The sequence below is a fragment of the Rhynchophorus ferrugineus genome, unplaced genomic scaffold (genome assembly GCF_030347505.1).
Source record: "Rhynchophorus ferrugineus isolate W39M unplaced genomic scaffold, kcgeb_rfMv2 rfM4, whole genome shotgun sequence".
Classification (NCBI taxonomy): domain Eukaryota; kingdom Metazoa; phylum Arthropoda; class Insecta; order Coleoptera; family Curculionidae; genus Rhynchophorus; species Rhynchophorus ferrugineus.
In genome coordinates this window covers 49,110,208-49,125,496 of record NW_027472583.1, presented here as the reverse complement: position 1 = coordinate 49,125,496, position 15,289 = coordinate 49,110,208, and the positions used below count along the sequence as shown (strand labels likewise).

General features: G+C 32.2%; 1 protein-coding gene across 1 annotated transcript; it reads left to right on the top strand.

Annotated features, from left to right (window-relative positions):
- Nucleotides 1-5,108: 5,108 nt before the first annotated feature.
- Nucleotides 5,109-9,112, top strand: LOC143196364 (uncharacterized). The gene is made up of 5 exons (XM_076404028.1): nucleotides 5,109-5,607; nucleotides 5,668-5,786; nucleotides 6,071-6,566; nucleotides 6,669-6,915; nucleotides 9,082-9,112. Exons 1-5 carry the CDS (start codon nucleotides 5,286-5,288, stop codon nucleotides 9,110-9,112), a joined length of 1,215 nt encoding a protein of 404 aa, XP_076260143.1. The 5' UTR covers nucleotides 5,109-5,285.
- Nucleotides 9,113-15,289: the final 6,177 nt, after the last annotated feature.

Sequence of the window (15,289 nt, the reverse complement as noted above, 5' to 3'; positions counted from 1 at the left end):
CTTAACGCTGTTTTAAGTTATGACTTATATCCCTCAAAAAGCTGCATACCTCCAAGTTTTTAATAGATAAGTTCCGTAGTAACAATTATCTCTGAAATAATTTTATTAAATCATAATTGTACTAAAAAACTACCCCCAATTTTTATACATTTCATAAATTTATTCTTAAATAGAGGTATCATCAAGGAATGTAGATTAAGAAGAAGAAATATGTAGACCTTTTTTTCTGTGAATCACAAAATTACATTGTTTTCCATTTTCAATACATACCTCTCTAACTCATTTTACTAGTAAGGACGGGCCCCATTACCTCGTTCCTGTTCCTGATTGGAGACATAAACTGTTTCTGATTAATTATTTAGTTAGACCCATGATTTTTAAACGGACTAGTCAGAAATGTTAGCGTTAAAACAACGTTTGCCGGTTTATAACCTCTAATCACCAATAGTATGAAAATTTTTTGCAGATATTTAACATTATTTGAAGTCTAAATCGGTTACATCTTCCAACGTATCAGATAGCTTTTTATCTATTTTTAAGTGGACTAAAATGAGTAGAAAAATATTGTCTGGTATTAAATTGAATTTACTAATTGCAATACGCAATACATTATACATCTTGATGACTTGAGTTCACTTCTTCTTGGGATAGACTATAGGTGTTAAAAACTGTTAATATGATATGTACATGAACACACATTTTTATTCAATGAAATGTTGAAATCAGCTCGATCAGCAGTCACTGTGACGTTGCAATATAGCAAATAAATGATATTCGGACCACCCGAAAGGATAGATTTCTACAGTGCGATCTGGCCGATCGAACAAAAAAAGAAACAATTGAAAAACGACCTGTCCGACGTGAAACTGCAATTCGAAAGCGGTGTCATTACGATGGGCATCGTCCCCTGGCCAGTCCATAGGCCACATATGGCGACCGATGGGCGTGGCCAATCGGAAACGATCACCGCCCGCCTAGGGACAACGCGTAATGACGACGACCGCTTGTGGGGTGGAAAAATCGAATCTACCAGGCCAACTAATCAGTTTTCGATTTAGAAACAAAAAAGGTCCTACTATTTCTTTATCTGATATTACGATCAGAGTAGCTCATCGTTATTCAATTTAATCAATCATCACAAATACACTGTAAGCTATTCAGTAAGTTCAAAAACTAATCGAAACTATCATTACTAGGACTTTAATACAGCACCGGTCCCACGTGGTCTGTCAAAACGTCGCAATATTACCGCATCAACTCTGAGTTTTAGAACATTTTGACTTTGACAATTAATATAACAAAGTTCTAATCTAAATAAAATAATGAAACAAAAATGTAATCTAATATAATTTATTTTAACATTATAGTACATCTAATGCATATATTATCTAAAACTACAATTAATTATACAGCTACAATAATTTATAGGTTAATTTATAGGTTATTGAACCTTTTTCTGCACTAGTATAGGTAGAGTTCTATGAGCGTTTTTATGTAGTAGTATCCCCCGAAGGCCTAATCCACCTAATTAGAAATTGTATATCTGAGTAAATATATTTTACTTTCATTAGAGAGCAAATATAACTTTTATGCTTAGTTCTTGTTTCCTATATATGTTTCCTAGTAAAGTCATTTTGATATAACTATATTTCGCTTTAGTTTCTTCTGCTACTACCTGTATACATCTTTCTTAATAAAACTACTACTTAATCACTGCATTCTCCTTGATGCATTTGTCATATCTTCAAAACAGTCAGTATTATTTCTCTCCTCATGCATTTTAACCAAACGTTCATGTATATTCTGAACAATAACGCACATGCACATAAATCTTTCACACTTTATAATACAATTTCCTACAACTAAACCATATTAATTATACACTGACCTTTAGTTGTTTCCTCTTTCTTCACACTGTCTTGAAAATTGTCAACATTGAATCATAAGTCAACGTTTTATTCAATCACTGTCACTTTCAGAAACACTAATTAAGTGAATATCTAAGCTGTCTATTTCTAATCTATCAAAAATTTTATCACGTTTTTACAATTTGTCAATTTCTTTTACAATATGTCTGATCGAGCTCATCCAAACCGAAGGTGTTATTTTCGACAATGCCTGGTTCCATAATCCAGACAGTTCTGGTTTAAATATCCTCCTCTGCCTATATGTCTATTGTAACAATTATTTGCAATACCCCATATTTGCATTAAGTATGCAGAGATAGTGAGGAATACATAATTGTCTCTGGTCATAACATTCAGCAATCTGATTCACCATGCATCTTTTCCCAAGCTGATTTCTAAAAAAAAGTAAATTACATAAAATGCAATTAAATATTTCATTTATATTTACCGAGTAACATTTTGACATAGTTCATTCTTTAACATGGTTTCTTCAAAACTTATTTTATGTACCTTATGCCATTATTTAATTGCGGCCTTTATTGATGCTCTTGTTGGGACATTCTCCACCAGAGTACTATGATATGGTGCATTGTCCATAACAATGACTCATGGTTCCTCCAAGTTCTTTAAAAGCTGATTTTCAAACCAGTTTTAATTCATTTTTATTCGTTATGCTTCATTTCTCCATGGTAGTCACCCTTCGACTCTCCATGGTAGTCAGAAAGGAAAAAGGAGGAAAACATTAATTCTGCACCAGGAATTAAACCATTCCTGTTTCCATCATGAAGAGCTATATGTCCATCAACTTTTGTTGTTTTTACACTATATTTATTATCATCTTGCCATGAGTGACTGAATGTACCATTCTGAAATATCCATGTCTCATCTAAATATACAAATTGATATAATAATTCTTGCTTGATTTTGTTGTATGTTTCTAAAAATTGTATTCTTTAAAAGCAATGTCTAGAAGTTATTAACAGTGCAGTGCATGAAGAGATGTTCTACATCCCTCAAATAGCTGCATATCTTTTGGCTTTTTATGGATACTTTCCAGAGTAAACAACAAATTTTCTCTAATATAATTGTATTAAATTATGTTTCGATTGAAAAAACTACTTACCATTTTATACATTTCATATATTTCATCTCTGATACAGCTAACATGAAGACGATATTGATTCGTAACCTGTTTCTCATAAAGACGGTTTCTTTTTGGTGAATTTAAGGTTATATTGTTTTTTAATTTTTAAGATATTTTAGTGACTAATATTCAGTGCAACTCCACTGCGCAAAAAAACATTTTTGATAAAAACCACGGCGATTTCAAATTTATTAAAATAAAGTACTAAAACAACGTTTGTCTATTTCTAACCCGTAATTATAATATTTTGAAGAATTTTGCAGTCGTTTGACAAACGGACAGCTTTTGCAGACTCATTCAGTTACATGTTCGAACTTCAGCGTTGTTTTGTATAAAATATAGTGACCTCCCTAATAGCGAAATTCGGCACAATGTTAAATAATCTCTCTTTCTCTAATCATAGACTAAAAAGACTAATTTAAAAATGATGTGTTACTAAAACTTCATTTCAGAGGATACAGAACTATGGCTTTCATTTATCTATTGCTTTCGACTATGTCTTTAGTCATACGCGGGTACTACTAACAACTCACCAACATATGGGGAATTAAAATTCTATGACAATTGTATGACATGTCGAAAGAAATCTATTAGTTTGGCAGAGATCCAATCATCCCACCATTTTTGCACTTCTCAGTATTTCAAAACCATTTGTCACCAAATCACGCTGCATCAATCTAAACAAGTGGTAATCAGAAAGCGTTATCTCCGATAGGTTCATTATGTATGGTAGAAACTTCCATCTCAGCTTCAACAGTGTAATCACAAGTTTTACAACATGTGGCAGAGTGTAAGACAATTTTGCATCCATTACTCATCATTACTTATCAATTGAGGTCGATATTGATATTGATATGCAATGAGAGTTCCATTCGGTTTTGACAGGTCGTAAAACACTACACTGATCTCAGCAGAAATATGCACAGTAAAGCTTTTTGAATATTCTACTTTTGTGTCGATATGAGTGGCTCTCCCAGGAAAATCTAAGGGCTTTACACTTGATTGTTGACAATGTTAGTCTTAATACATCACAGAAAGTGCTTCTTTTTTGGCCTGGGAAGCAGTACACCCCCATTGTTAAAACGGTTCGAAATAATAGTTATTTTCTCTCCTTCTAGATGCATTTATCGCATTTATACATTTGGAATTTGAAATTGTCATTGAAAATATTTGCTGTCTGACAGTTCATTAAGAGTTTCTGGTTGGTTTTAGACCAACAAGTTTGCAATTGTCCTTGAAATGTTGTTCCTATACGATTTTCTTGACATCATTGAATTCAAAGTCATTATTGAGATGCGATGTCTCAAGATGCTATCCATAATTATGTTCCTATAACCCTTGATATCTCCTGATATCGGAAAATTTTTCATCAAAAATGCATTCCATATCATACAACAATTACCCTATTCTAAACTTCTGGATATTCCTTGAGTTCAAAAATACTTCAAGGTTTGTATCCCAACAGGGATTAACTTAAAACAGGAAAAGTATATGTTAGTTTTTAATTCTTGTTATTTTTTGATCACTATATAATACTTTTAACACAAATCAGCAAATCAAGGAACTCAAAATTAATTCCCTCTCCTATTAATTTTTAATATTAAAAATATAAACATGTTAGATAGACATTACTCTTAATATAACAATAAGATGTACTGACATATATATCTTATATATAAAAATGAATCGCAAAATATGTTCCTAAGCGCATAACTCAACAACGCCTGGACCAATTTGGCCAAATCTTTTTTTAAAATGTTCGTTGAAGTTCAGGGATGGTTTTTACGGCGAGAAAAATTAGAATTATTGCTGTAAAAACCCTAAAAATAGCCCTTTTTGTTTGAATTTGTTTCGTGTATCAGTTGACAATTCATCTGTCATCTGTCAAAAGTCATCTGTAACAGACAACTTTTTTTTTTTAAATTTGATATGACTTGAACTCAAATCCTTTTAATCCGTACGAATTGTTTTATTTATTTAAAATTTTTTATTTGTTTAAAATTTAATTCAAATTTTAAATAAATAAAACAATTCGTACGGCTTAAAAGGATTTGAGTTCAAGTCATATCAAATTTAAAAAAAAAAGTTGTCTGTTACAGATGACTTTTGACAGATGACAGATGAATTGTCAAGTGATACACGAAACAAATTCGTATATCGTGTTTTGTGCAGAGTGTTTAGTTAGTTAGTGTTTGTTTAGTTCGTGATTAGTGAAAAAATAATTTATATTTGATATGCCTCCTATAAGACGAAGCAATTTAGGTAGAAGAACCAGAAATGCTATAAACCAAGCTAATTACCGATCTAATCGTACTGCACAAGAACGTGACGACGGAAATGAACGTGAAAGAATTCGGATATCACAAACGCGTGAAGCGCGAGCGCGACATTCAACTAATAATCGCGCAAGTTTGAATCCAGCTGCTTTCAGTTACGATGTGTCAATTGACTACAGTAACTACCAATGTGTTGTTATTGGTTCCATGAACTTGGTTTGCTCACACTGTAAGGCATTAAAATACAAAAACGATGCCAATGGATTGTGTTGCGCAAATGGTAAAGTGAAATTGATACAATTGGATCCACCACCAGAACCATTGTACTCATTGGTTTCAGGAATAGGAACAGATTCTATACACTTTTTGACACATATTCAACAATATAACAATTGCTTTCAAATGACTTCATTTGGGGCAACAAATGCAGTTCGGGAAAATTTTATGCCAACTTTCAAGGTATGTATTATAGCAGTTACTCATAATTATTTTAGCGAACAAAATTTTCTGTCACCAAAGTTAAGATGTGTTACTAATCTTCAATTTCTTAATCATTACGAAATATATCACTTAGTCATCATATTATATGGTGATTCAGTTTCAGTGACACTTTTATTATATTTTATATTTGATAGATATTAGTTAAAACTAAATATATACTTTTTAAGATCAAATATTATTTAAGTTTGATCATTGACAATCCATTAATTTATACCACACCATAATATTTTTTTTATTTACAGATACAAGGGCAAATATATCACAGAGCAGGTTCACTGTTACCAGTGTCAGATAGCGACAACAAATTCCTGCAAATTTATTTTATGGGCAATTCACCACAAGAAATTGATCTGCGTTGTGCACATAACAATTTAGTAAAAAGGTCTATTGTAGAACAATTACAAACTTTATTTCATCAACACAATCAATTGATTATATTGTTTAAAACTGCCCTGGATCTGATGCCATCCGATAATCACAAAATTGTAATCAGAGCTGATAAAACACCTGCAGGTCAACATACAAGACGTTTTAATGCACCAACTATTGATGAAGTTGCTATCGTTGTAGTTGGAGAAAACTTGGAATCCCGTGATATTGTTTTACATCGTCGGAATTTTCAATTACAACCTATAAAGGAAACACACCGCTCATATGATGCACTGCAATATCCCATTATATTTTGGCAAGGTGAAGATGGCTACGATTTATCAATAAAAATGATAAATCCCATTACAGGTAACTAAAATATTAGTTTAGCTATGGCGATAATATCTCAGTCACTATATTATGTATTTTAATTTTATATTTGAATGTTATTAAAACAAAATCTGTTTACAGGTTCTGAAACCAACAAAAAAGTCAGTTCAATGAACTATTATTCATACCGCCTAATGATTCGGGAAAATGCAGATAATCACATATTGAAATGTCGGCGATTATATCACAAATATGTTGATGACATGTATGTTAAAATTGAAACGGAGAGATTAACATTCATCAGGTTGAATCAAACCAAACTCCGATCTGAAGAGTATACAGAACGCAGTACAAAGAGCTGCTCAGCCACCATCTACTACATTAACCAGTTTTTTTGAGACATGCCAAAACGATGATTTCGCACAAACATTGCTATATTCTGAAATGCCAAAATATTATACCTGGAATCAATCCTCAAGGAGATTTATACGACGGAAACAAGGAAAACCAGTTCCAGGATATACAGATGTATATTCCACCGATGCGATTGGCCGGATTTATTCAGTACATCCAAGCAATGATGAATGTTTTTATTTACGACTGCTATTAGTCAATGTACGTGGCCCAACATCATTCCAACAGTTACGAACTGTTGATGGTGAATTGTGTGGATCCTACAGAGAAGCCTGTCAACGTTTGCAATTGCTTGAAAATGACGCTCATTGGGATCAAACTCTCAATGATGCTGTAATATCATCACACACTCATCAAATACGAACATTGTTTTCTATAATCATATCTACATGCTTCCCATCAAACCCAATTGATTTGTGGATGAAGTACAAAGATTATATGTGTGATGATATTTTGTATCAAATACGGAATAGAATGGGAAATCCAAATATACAAATCAGTGAAGAAATTTACAATGAAGCATTGATTTCAATTGAGGACATGTGCTTGATAATGTCAAACAAACTATTAATTCAATTAGGCCTGACCGCGCCCAATCGTCCAATGCATGACGCTTTTAACCAAGAGTTGCATCGAGAAAGACTGTATGATCTCAACGCTTTGAAAGAATAAATTCCACTGTTAAATGAACAACAGAAGTATGTATTTGAAACTCTTATGAAAGTAACAAATGATGAAACTGGAGGGATTTATTTCTTAGATGCACCTGGTGGTACAGGAAAAACTTTTTTTATTTCATTAATATTAGCAACAATTCGCTCACAAAATAAAATTGCACTTGCACTCGCTTCGTCGGGAATCGCAGCAACTTTGCTTGAAGGTGGTCGAACAGCCCATTCAGCACTAAAATTGCCATTAAATATGCAAAGCAATGAAACTTCAACCTGCAACGTTTCGAAGAACTCTGCAATGGCAAAGGTTTTGCAGCAATGTAAATTGATTGTTTGGGATGAATGCACGATGGCACATAAAAAATCTTTGGAGGCTTTAGACAGAACCTTAAAAGATCTACGTAGCAATAATAACCGATTTGGTGGTGCAATGATTTTATTAGCAGGAGATTTTCGTCAAACATTGCCAGTGATTCCACGATCAACGCCAGCTGATGAACTCAATGCATGTCTAAAGTCCTCCAATTTGTGGAAACATGTTAAAGTACTTCATTTAAGCAAGAATATGCGTGTCGAGTTGCAAAATGACCAATCTGGAAACATATTCTCTAAACAACTCATTGACATTGGTAATGGCAAATTTCCTATAGACATGTTGACGGCTTGCTTTTGCTATGACTATAAACAAGTCCCAGGGGCAATCATTAAGTGTTTGTGGTATTAATCTAGAAAACCCATGTTTCTCACATGGTCAATTGTATGTTGCCTGTTCCCGTGTTGGAAAACCATCAGATTTGTTTATCTATGCGCCAGGTAATCAAACAAAAAACATCGTATACCACAAAGCAATATAATGATAATAATAATAATAATTATGATTCACATGATTAACAATAAAGCGATTACTTACTTTTCAATCCTTATATATGTTTTATTTAATTATTTTTTATTCACAACGCCCTATCACCAGGGTGATGGTTCTGTTCAGGAGAATTTTTTAAAATACGTAGGCACAAAAACTGCCACATTACAAATCTTTTTGACAGGACGAAGTCTGTCGGGTCAGCTAGTATATATATATATATATATATATATATATATATATATATATATATATATATATATATTAATATACATTCTAATATGTATGTATCATCTATATATACACTTTTAGTGTATATTGTATATCTGTTACCTAATATATCTTCTATATATACACTATGTCAATATTATACACAGTACTAGTTAGATATTAGATGTGATACTAATATATAGATTCATAAAAACCCTCTAAGATACAAAGCCTGAATCTGTACTGTCGATAGCGGCTGTTAGGAAGACCGGTTAGGAAGTCACTATCGGCCATTTTGAATTTTTCACGTTCCGAATAAATAAGCTATTAAATTATGTAGGTCGACCATGGATATCCCAGGGCAATAAATAAGGCCACGGTTCGTTTATATTTAAAGGTGGCATAATCGGGAGAAGATTCAGATTTAAATTAACGAAATTACCCTTTCAATATATTTAATTCCCATGTAGATTTTCTTTTATTACTTTAATACCATATCGTGTATATCGTCCATGGGGTATATAACGAACCGGTCATATATGAAGGGTTTCTTTAACTTGTATATGGAATAACAATTAAAACAAGGAAAGATATTCATTTTTGGAAACTTTCAGACAAATATATTCCTTTTTTGTTATCTCTTTTCAATATGTAAGCAAAACTTAGAAACAAAATCTAAAAAAAATCGCTGTTGCTGTTAAGTGGATATGAATGTAATTCTTGTTATATTTTAGAGTGTCCTTTAACCAACTAGGGCTTATCTGGACTGGGTCTAACTAAGAGGATATCCTGTCTTAACCAGCCTGGTTACCGTCGTGAATAGGATCATTTTCCTTATCGAATGTTGCACTCCTGCCTTATAGACAATCATAATTATAAGTTTAGGGTAAATTAGATGGCTCGGTGGATGGAGGTAAAACGAATTGAAACAGTTGTGTTTACATAATGTGACTCTTATTTATTGGCTATATAAAAAAACGTGAAAAATACATTTAGATAAAACGGATGGCAGCGGTGTTACCTGGAGACGAGGCCTGGGCAGTCGATGATGGCACGTCTAAAACAAACGATGGTCGAGAACTGAATGAATGGAGATACTCTTCAGTAACATTCCAGATACACGCCTCGGGGTTGCCAGCTATTCGTTATCGGGTTCTAGTTGGCGCTGCTGACACCCCGCCCGTGTTGATCATCTGGGATTATATTTCTGGGTATTTTGTAGACCGTTATTCCTCTATGTAAAATTCGATGTGCCTCAAGGTCGCTACATAAGTATTAACAGACATAAATTTATCTACAACCATGGAGCAACAGAATTCGAACGTGCGACTATTGTTACTATAGAAGGACCCACTGGTCACCTTGACTACTTCGCCAACCAAGCGGGCTACCTCTATATAAAATTCTGATATTTTACCAAGATGTCATTATTTTATTGAGAATATACGCTATACCGTTAAAACAGATTTTTATAAAAAATATAATTCAGGATTAAGATGAAATCACTTTGACAAACACTTAAAATAAATTAAAGATATTGATAAAAAAAATTTAAACTCGTCAATTTCAATTTATACTATTTAAAAAAAATGCTTAATTGTGCATCTGTTATAAAACGAATGTGATTGAATGTGACCAATTTTAAAAATCTAATAATTTTGGATATTTTCAATTACCCTGGTATCCGAAATATAATGATGCCATATGCTGAAGACAAGTAACTAAAACATTTTTGATATGTCCACGTTTAAACACAATTAAATATCTATCGAATCATTATGTAAATTATGTAAACAAAAGAAATACTGAACAATCAGTTCATTACAATCCTATCAATCTAATAAATTTCATAAAGAAAAATTAGTTTACAAAATTGGCATGGGGTTAAATTATACCTTAATTGGTATTTGTGAATTTCATATAATTTTGGAGTAAGAGATCAGGCGCCAATTTGCGCCAGAAACTTCATGTTATAAAAATAGAAGAACAAATTAAATTAATAGTTAATAAAATATTAATTAAATTAAGTAAAATAAGTACTTAATAGGAGAATACTTCACGCCGCTATTAAAACTGCTTATCTATAATAAATTAGTCCCTCTATAAAAGTGGCTTATGAATATTCAAAATACAGGAATTCGCAAAAAAAATTGTCAATAGAAAAAAATTATTGAGAAAGGTTCCTTTAACATGTGAATATAAATAGCATTCCGCTCTAACTTAAGCTATATCAGACAAACAGGCTTGAGATCTTCTTAATTTAATAATAGTCGAGAATATATTGTTATAAATGAAGGTAAAACAACATTATTCGTTGACCATATAATGTGATATAGAATAATTAAAAATAAACCATACCTAAAAATATGACTTTGTTTACCTAAAAATATCTTTTTAGAAATTTGACTTTTACATATTCATGGACTGTATGTTTTCCTTCAAGAGGAAACATACAGTCCATGAATATGTACACTTTTCCTTTCCTTTATCCTCATGTCCTTATAATTTTTTATAACAACTTGTTATATATAATAAATATACAACAATAGGCTTGTAGAACTGTCAATTTTGGACGACCAGACAGTTTAACATTATCGGTGTTTATACGACCGTATTAACATTTAAATAAATAAAAATTAATTTTGATAGAAAATTTATTTATCAAAAAAACTGACATATTTATTCCACATACGGTAATCTCTTTTATCCCTTATTAAAAAGCTATTCAATTCCATCGTTTTAAGATATTTTACATGAAATAGCTATTTTCTGTTTAGTTTTATTGAGTTATTCATTATATACAGACGCTAAACGGTCAATACTGGTCATTTTTAACAAATATTCCTTCTCTGATATGAAGAAATATATTGGAAGCACAACAAAGGCTTATTAAACTTATCATAACTCAATTGTTGTTTTTGAATCTACCCATTTAAAAATACAAAATCTCAAATGACTTTCATACAGCTTTGCATTTGATGATCAATTGTTTTAAGACATTTACATGCTATGGGAATGATCCAACAGGAAGGAAAATGACTAAAACACAAATTGGCAGAAATTCCATATCAAACTTTCTAGAAGTTTTCTGGGGTGTATTGTGACCGGCAAAGAAAAGTTAATCTAGCACCATAATTTTAAGCTCAAAAAGGCATGGATAAGCCATCCACATTGACATCAAAGCAAAGTAGTTATGGCCATAGAGTATTGCTGTATATTTGGAGGTAATTAAACTAAATTAATAACGGTAATTTTAGTGACGTACTGTTACAAAAGAAAAACAATGATAGAGAGAAACAGATGCAATATAATCTTGTTGTATGACAACGCTTCATCACACGTTATAAGAGTGAAGATACACTGTTGTAGCTAGAATGGAAAGTTCTATCGCACTAAGTGAACTCACCAGTCACAGTGTCTTGTGATTACGACTTGTTCAAATCGACGCAACATGGGTGGGCTTTCCAGAGTTTTAAAATACTCAGGAAATTTTAGATTTGATCGATGATTGAGTCACTACCAAGTCGACATTGTTTTTTCCACACGATATTAGCCTATTGCCAGAAAGCTGGGTAAAACAGTAGAGAATTATAGAAAATATTTTCTAATATATGTGGTACGAATTTTTCTCTATAAATATCTATTTATGCAAACACCTAATGACATTTCCACATTTTACTAAAACAATTTTATTTAAACTATCGTAATCTGCTAAATGATTTTAAAAAATCATCAAAAAAGAACCATTAAAAAATATGATCAATAAATCCACGGATACGACTGATTTAAAACGTTCGCTCGATGGTTCTCGGAGCTCATTGGGCGGCATCCGACTCACGATAATGTGTGACCGAACCACGCCATTTATCGTAAACGCTGGCCCACTTGATGTTTTAAGCCCATGGCCTATACTCGACGCATAACACAGAAATTAATCGGCTTGGTCTCAATTAATTTGATGCCGGAGGCATCTGCGGTACCGCACCGGCCCGATGATGAACGATGCCAATCGTACTGGCCTCTAATTGTTTTGCTGGGTTTTCAAGGCGTTTCGTCGAGAAGCTACCGAAGAATTCAAGATAAAATTCAGAGAATTGACTTAAGAGATATATTAGTAGGACGTAATAACATGCATTAGAAAATTTAATCATTGTTTTTGAACGTTAATTAACAATGATAATACATATGTATTAATTGTATAAATAAGCCTGTTTAACAACCAAACGAAAGAAGATATTACTAAGTAAGTAAGGCAAAAATTCATAACATTGTACCTTAAGATTAGAGACATGACAACATGGCTCAAGTTTTGTAGACTTAATAAAATTACTAACAGATGTTGTCATGGCTTAGGTATGAATATTCATTTCGAACTGAAATAAAAATGTATTTCAAAAATATAACGTCTACTGTAATGCTTTTAAATGCACAACATTGTTAGTTTTCTGGTGCGCAAATAAATAATTCTGATAGTTTTATATATTCCAAACGAAAAAATTCACAATTAAGCCATCATTATAATTGGTCTGCCGAATCAAAAGTGGAAGAATTCCACACATACTTCTGTGGAGAAATCGAACTTTTGGGTAGAAGACGCAGCAATAAGCTTCAAAAAAGACACGGGTCAAGATCATAAAAAACGTTTGAAAAATAGAATACGAACATTGTCCGAGGACAAAGCAATTGCAGCCAATCACCAACTGTGCCCAATTTAGTAAACAAAGTTCTGCGCCACCAACATCCACATATTGATTGTGAAGTATAAACTCTACCAGTACGTCAGCTTTGGGTTGATGATAATAGAATATAGAACTGAGTTGAATATAGCAAGTTTAGCCCAGAATAACCTCAAAAGTTCATTAATTTTAGTAGAAATTATTCAAATACAAGGATAATTACGCTTTTCCTAAAGTGCCAAAAAATTTTACAACTTGGAAGTATTCGACCAATTATTAACAAATCTCTAGGAACTTATATTTATCCACTATATTTACCAGCTATTTCATCCTGTTATTATATTTTGTAACTTTACTTCAACTATTTTAGTCAACAACGAACTGTTAAACAGAGCAATTCTAATAAACTCATGTTTGTCACTAATGATTCGTTAATAATTGTCGTTAATGATTTATTTGAAGTTATATTTTGATTGTGTATTATTATTAGTAGAATATTTTATCAAATGCTTTTCAGTTCTTATAATAGTAAGTTTTGTAAGTTTTTTATGATATTAACGTTAAATATTAATTTATCATCATCAATAGGCTAGACTGAATATTTCTATGCCTGTATAAATATGAGAGCTGCCCGTTCATTAGTTTGTGAATTATAGCATTTTGAGTGAAGTAACTTTTGTTATTGTGAAAAAATGGATATAAAGGAATTTCGCGTGTTGATAAAATATTGATTTTTTGAAAGGAGAAAATACAGTTCAAGCAAAAAATAGCTTGATGCCGAGTTTCTGGACATTGCCCTGGAAAATCAATCATCAAGGATTGGTATGCTAAATTTAGACATGGTGAAATGAGCACCAAAGAGGGTGAACGCAGTGGACTCCCAAAAGAGCAAAAAATCCGCAAAATAATTTTGAGTGGCCGCAAATTGAAATTGAATGAAACAGCAAACACTCTAAAAATAGCAACGGAACGTACATCATATCATTCACTAATATTTGGGTATAAGAAAGCTCTGTGTAAAGTGGGTGCCGCGCGAGCGCACTTTTCACCAAAAACAACGACGAGTTGATGATTTGAGTTGATTATCAAGCGTAATAAACCCGTGTTTTTGCGTCGATATGTGACAATGGATGAAACATGGCTCCATCGTTTCAGTCTGAAGTCCAATCGACAGTCATCCGAGTGGTCTGCACACGATGAACGCGCTCCAAAGAGTAGGAAAACGCAACAGTTGGCTGGCAAGGTTATGGTGTCTTTATTACAAATATACCTAATTACAAACTCTAAATGAGTATTAGCTCTTAAACAACTTTGGTTATCAAGTAACTAACTAAAATAACAATTGATAAAGACATCATTTGTTATATAATCTAGAAATTTATAAATATTTAAAATCTTTTATTAAATTACTGCAAAAATTCATTTTTTTTTAAATTGCAACATCAATCATGTACCAGCAATGTAAACTCATTTGAGTACACTATTATAATATCTATGTTTTACTCCATAATATTTTTCATCTAAGATTTTATTTGAGAAAAGAACAATTAGCCTATAATGAAATAATATTGTAATTGTAAGCAAATTTACTTATTTCGGAAAATTATAGATATCTCATTTCAAGCTTATTTTTAGTTATAGTTTTTACGTTGCTTCCAACTTTGATTTGTATGTCTATCCCTCACATGTGAACAAACCTAAAAAAGGGGAATTAAAACACTAATTTTTTGAGTAATCATTAATATTCTTTAATATTCGGTGAATGTTTTCTTACAAAATGCATTTACTAGCGATACCTGATATTATTAGGTTTTATTTCCAATGAAACTACAGAAAAACATTAACAACCCTTAGAAATATAGTCTATCCAAGTTGATGTGAACATACGTCATCTTAACTTATGACGATAAAGCGGTGCAATGTTACCGC

Bases quoted from the DNA above. Each gene is read 5' to 3' on its own strand.
- LOC143196364 (XM_076404028.1), top strand. From the start codon at position 5,286: ATGCCTCCTATAAGACGAAGCAATTTAGGTAGAAGAACCAGAAATGCT. The intron at 5,608-5,667 runs GTAAAGTGAAAT...CATTGGTTTCAG, and splicing joins TGGATTGTGTTGCGCAAATG to GAATAGGAACAGATTCTATA. The intron at 5,787-6,070 runs GTATGTATTATA...TTTTATTTACAG, and splicing joins ATTTTATGCCAACTTTCAAG to ATACAAGGGCAAATATATCA.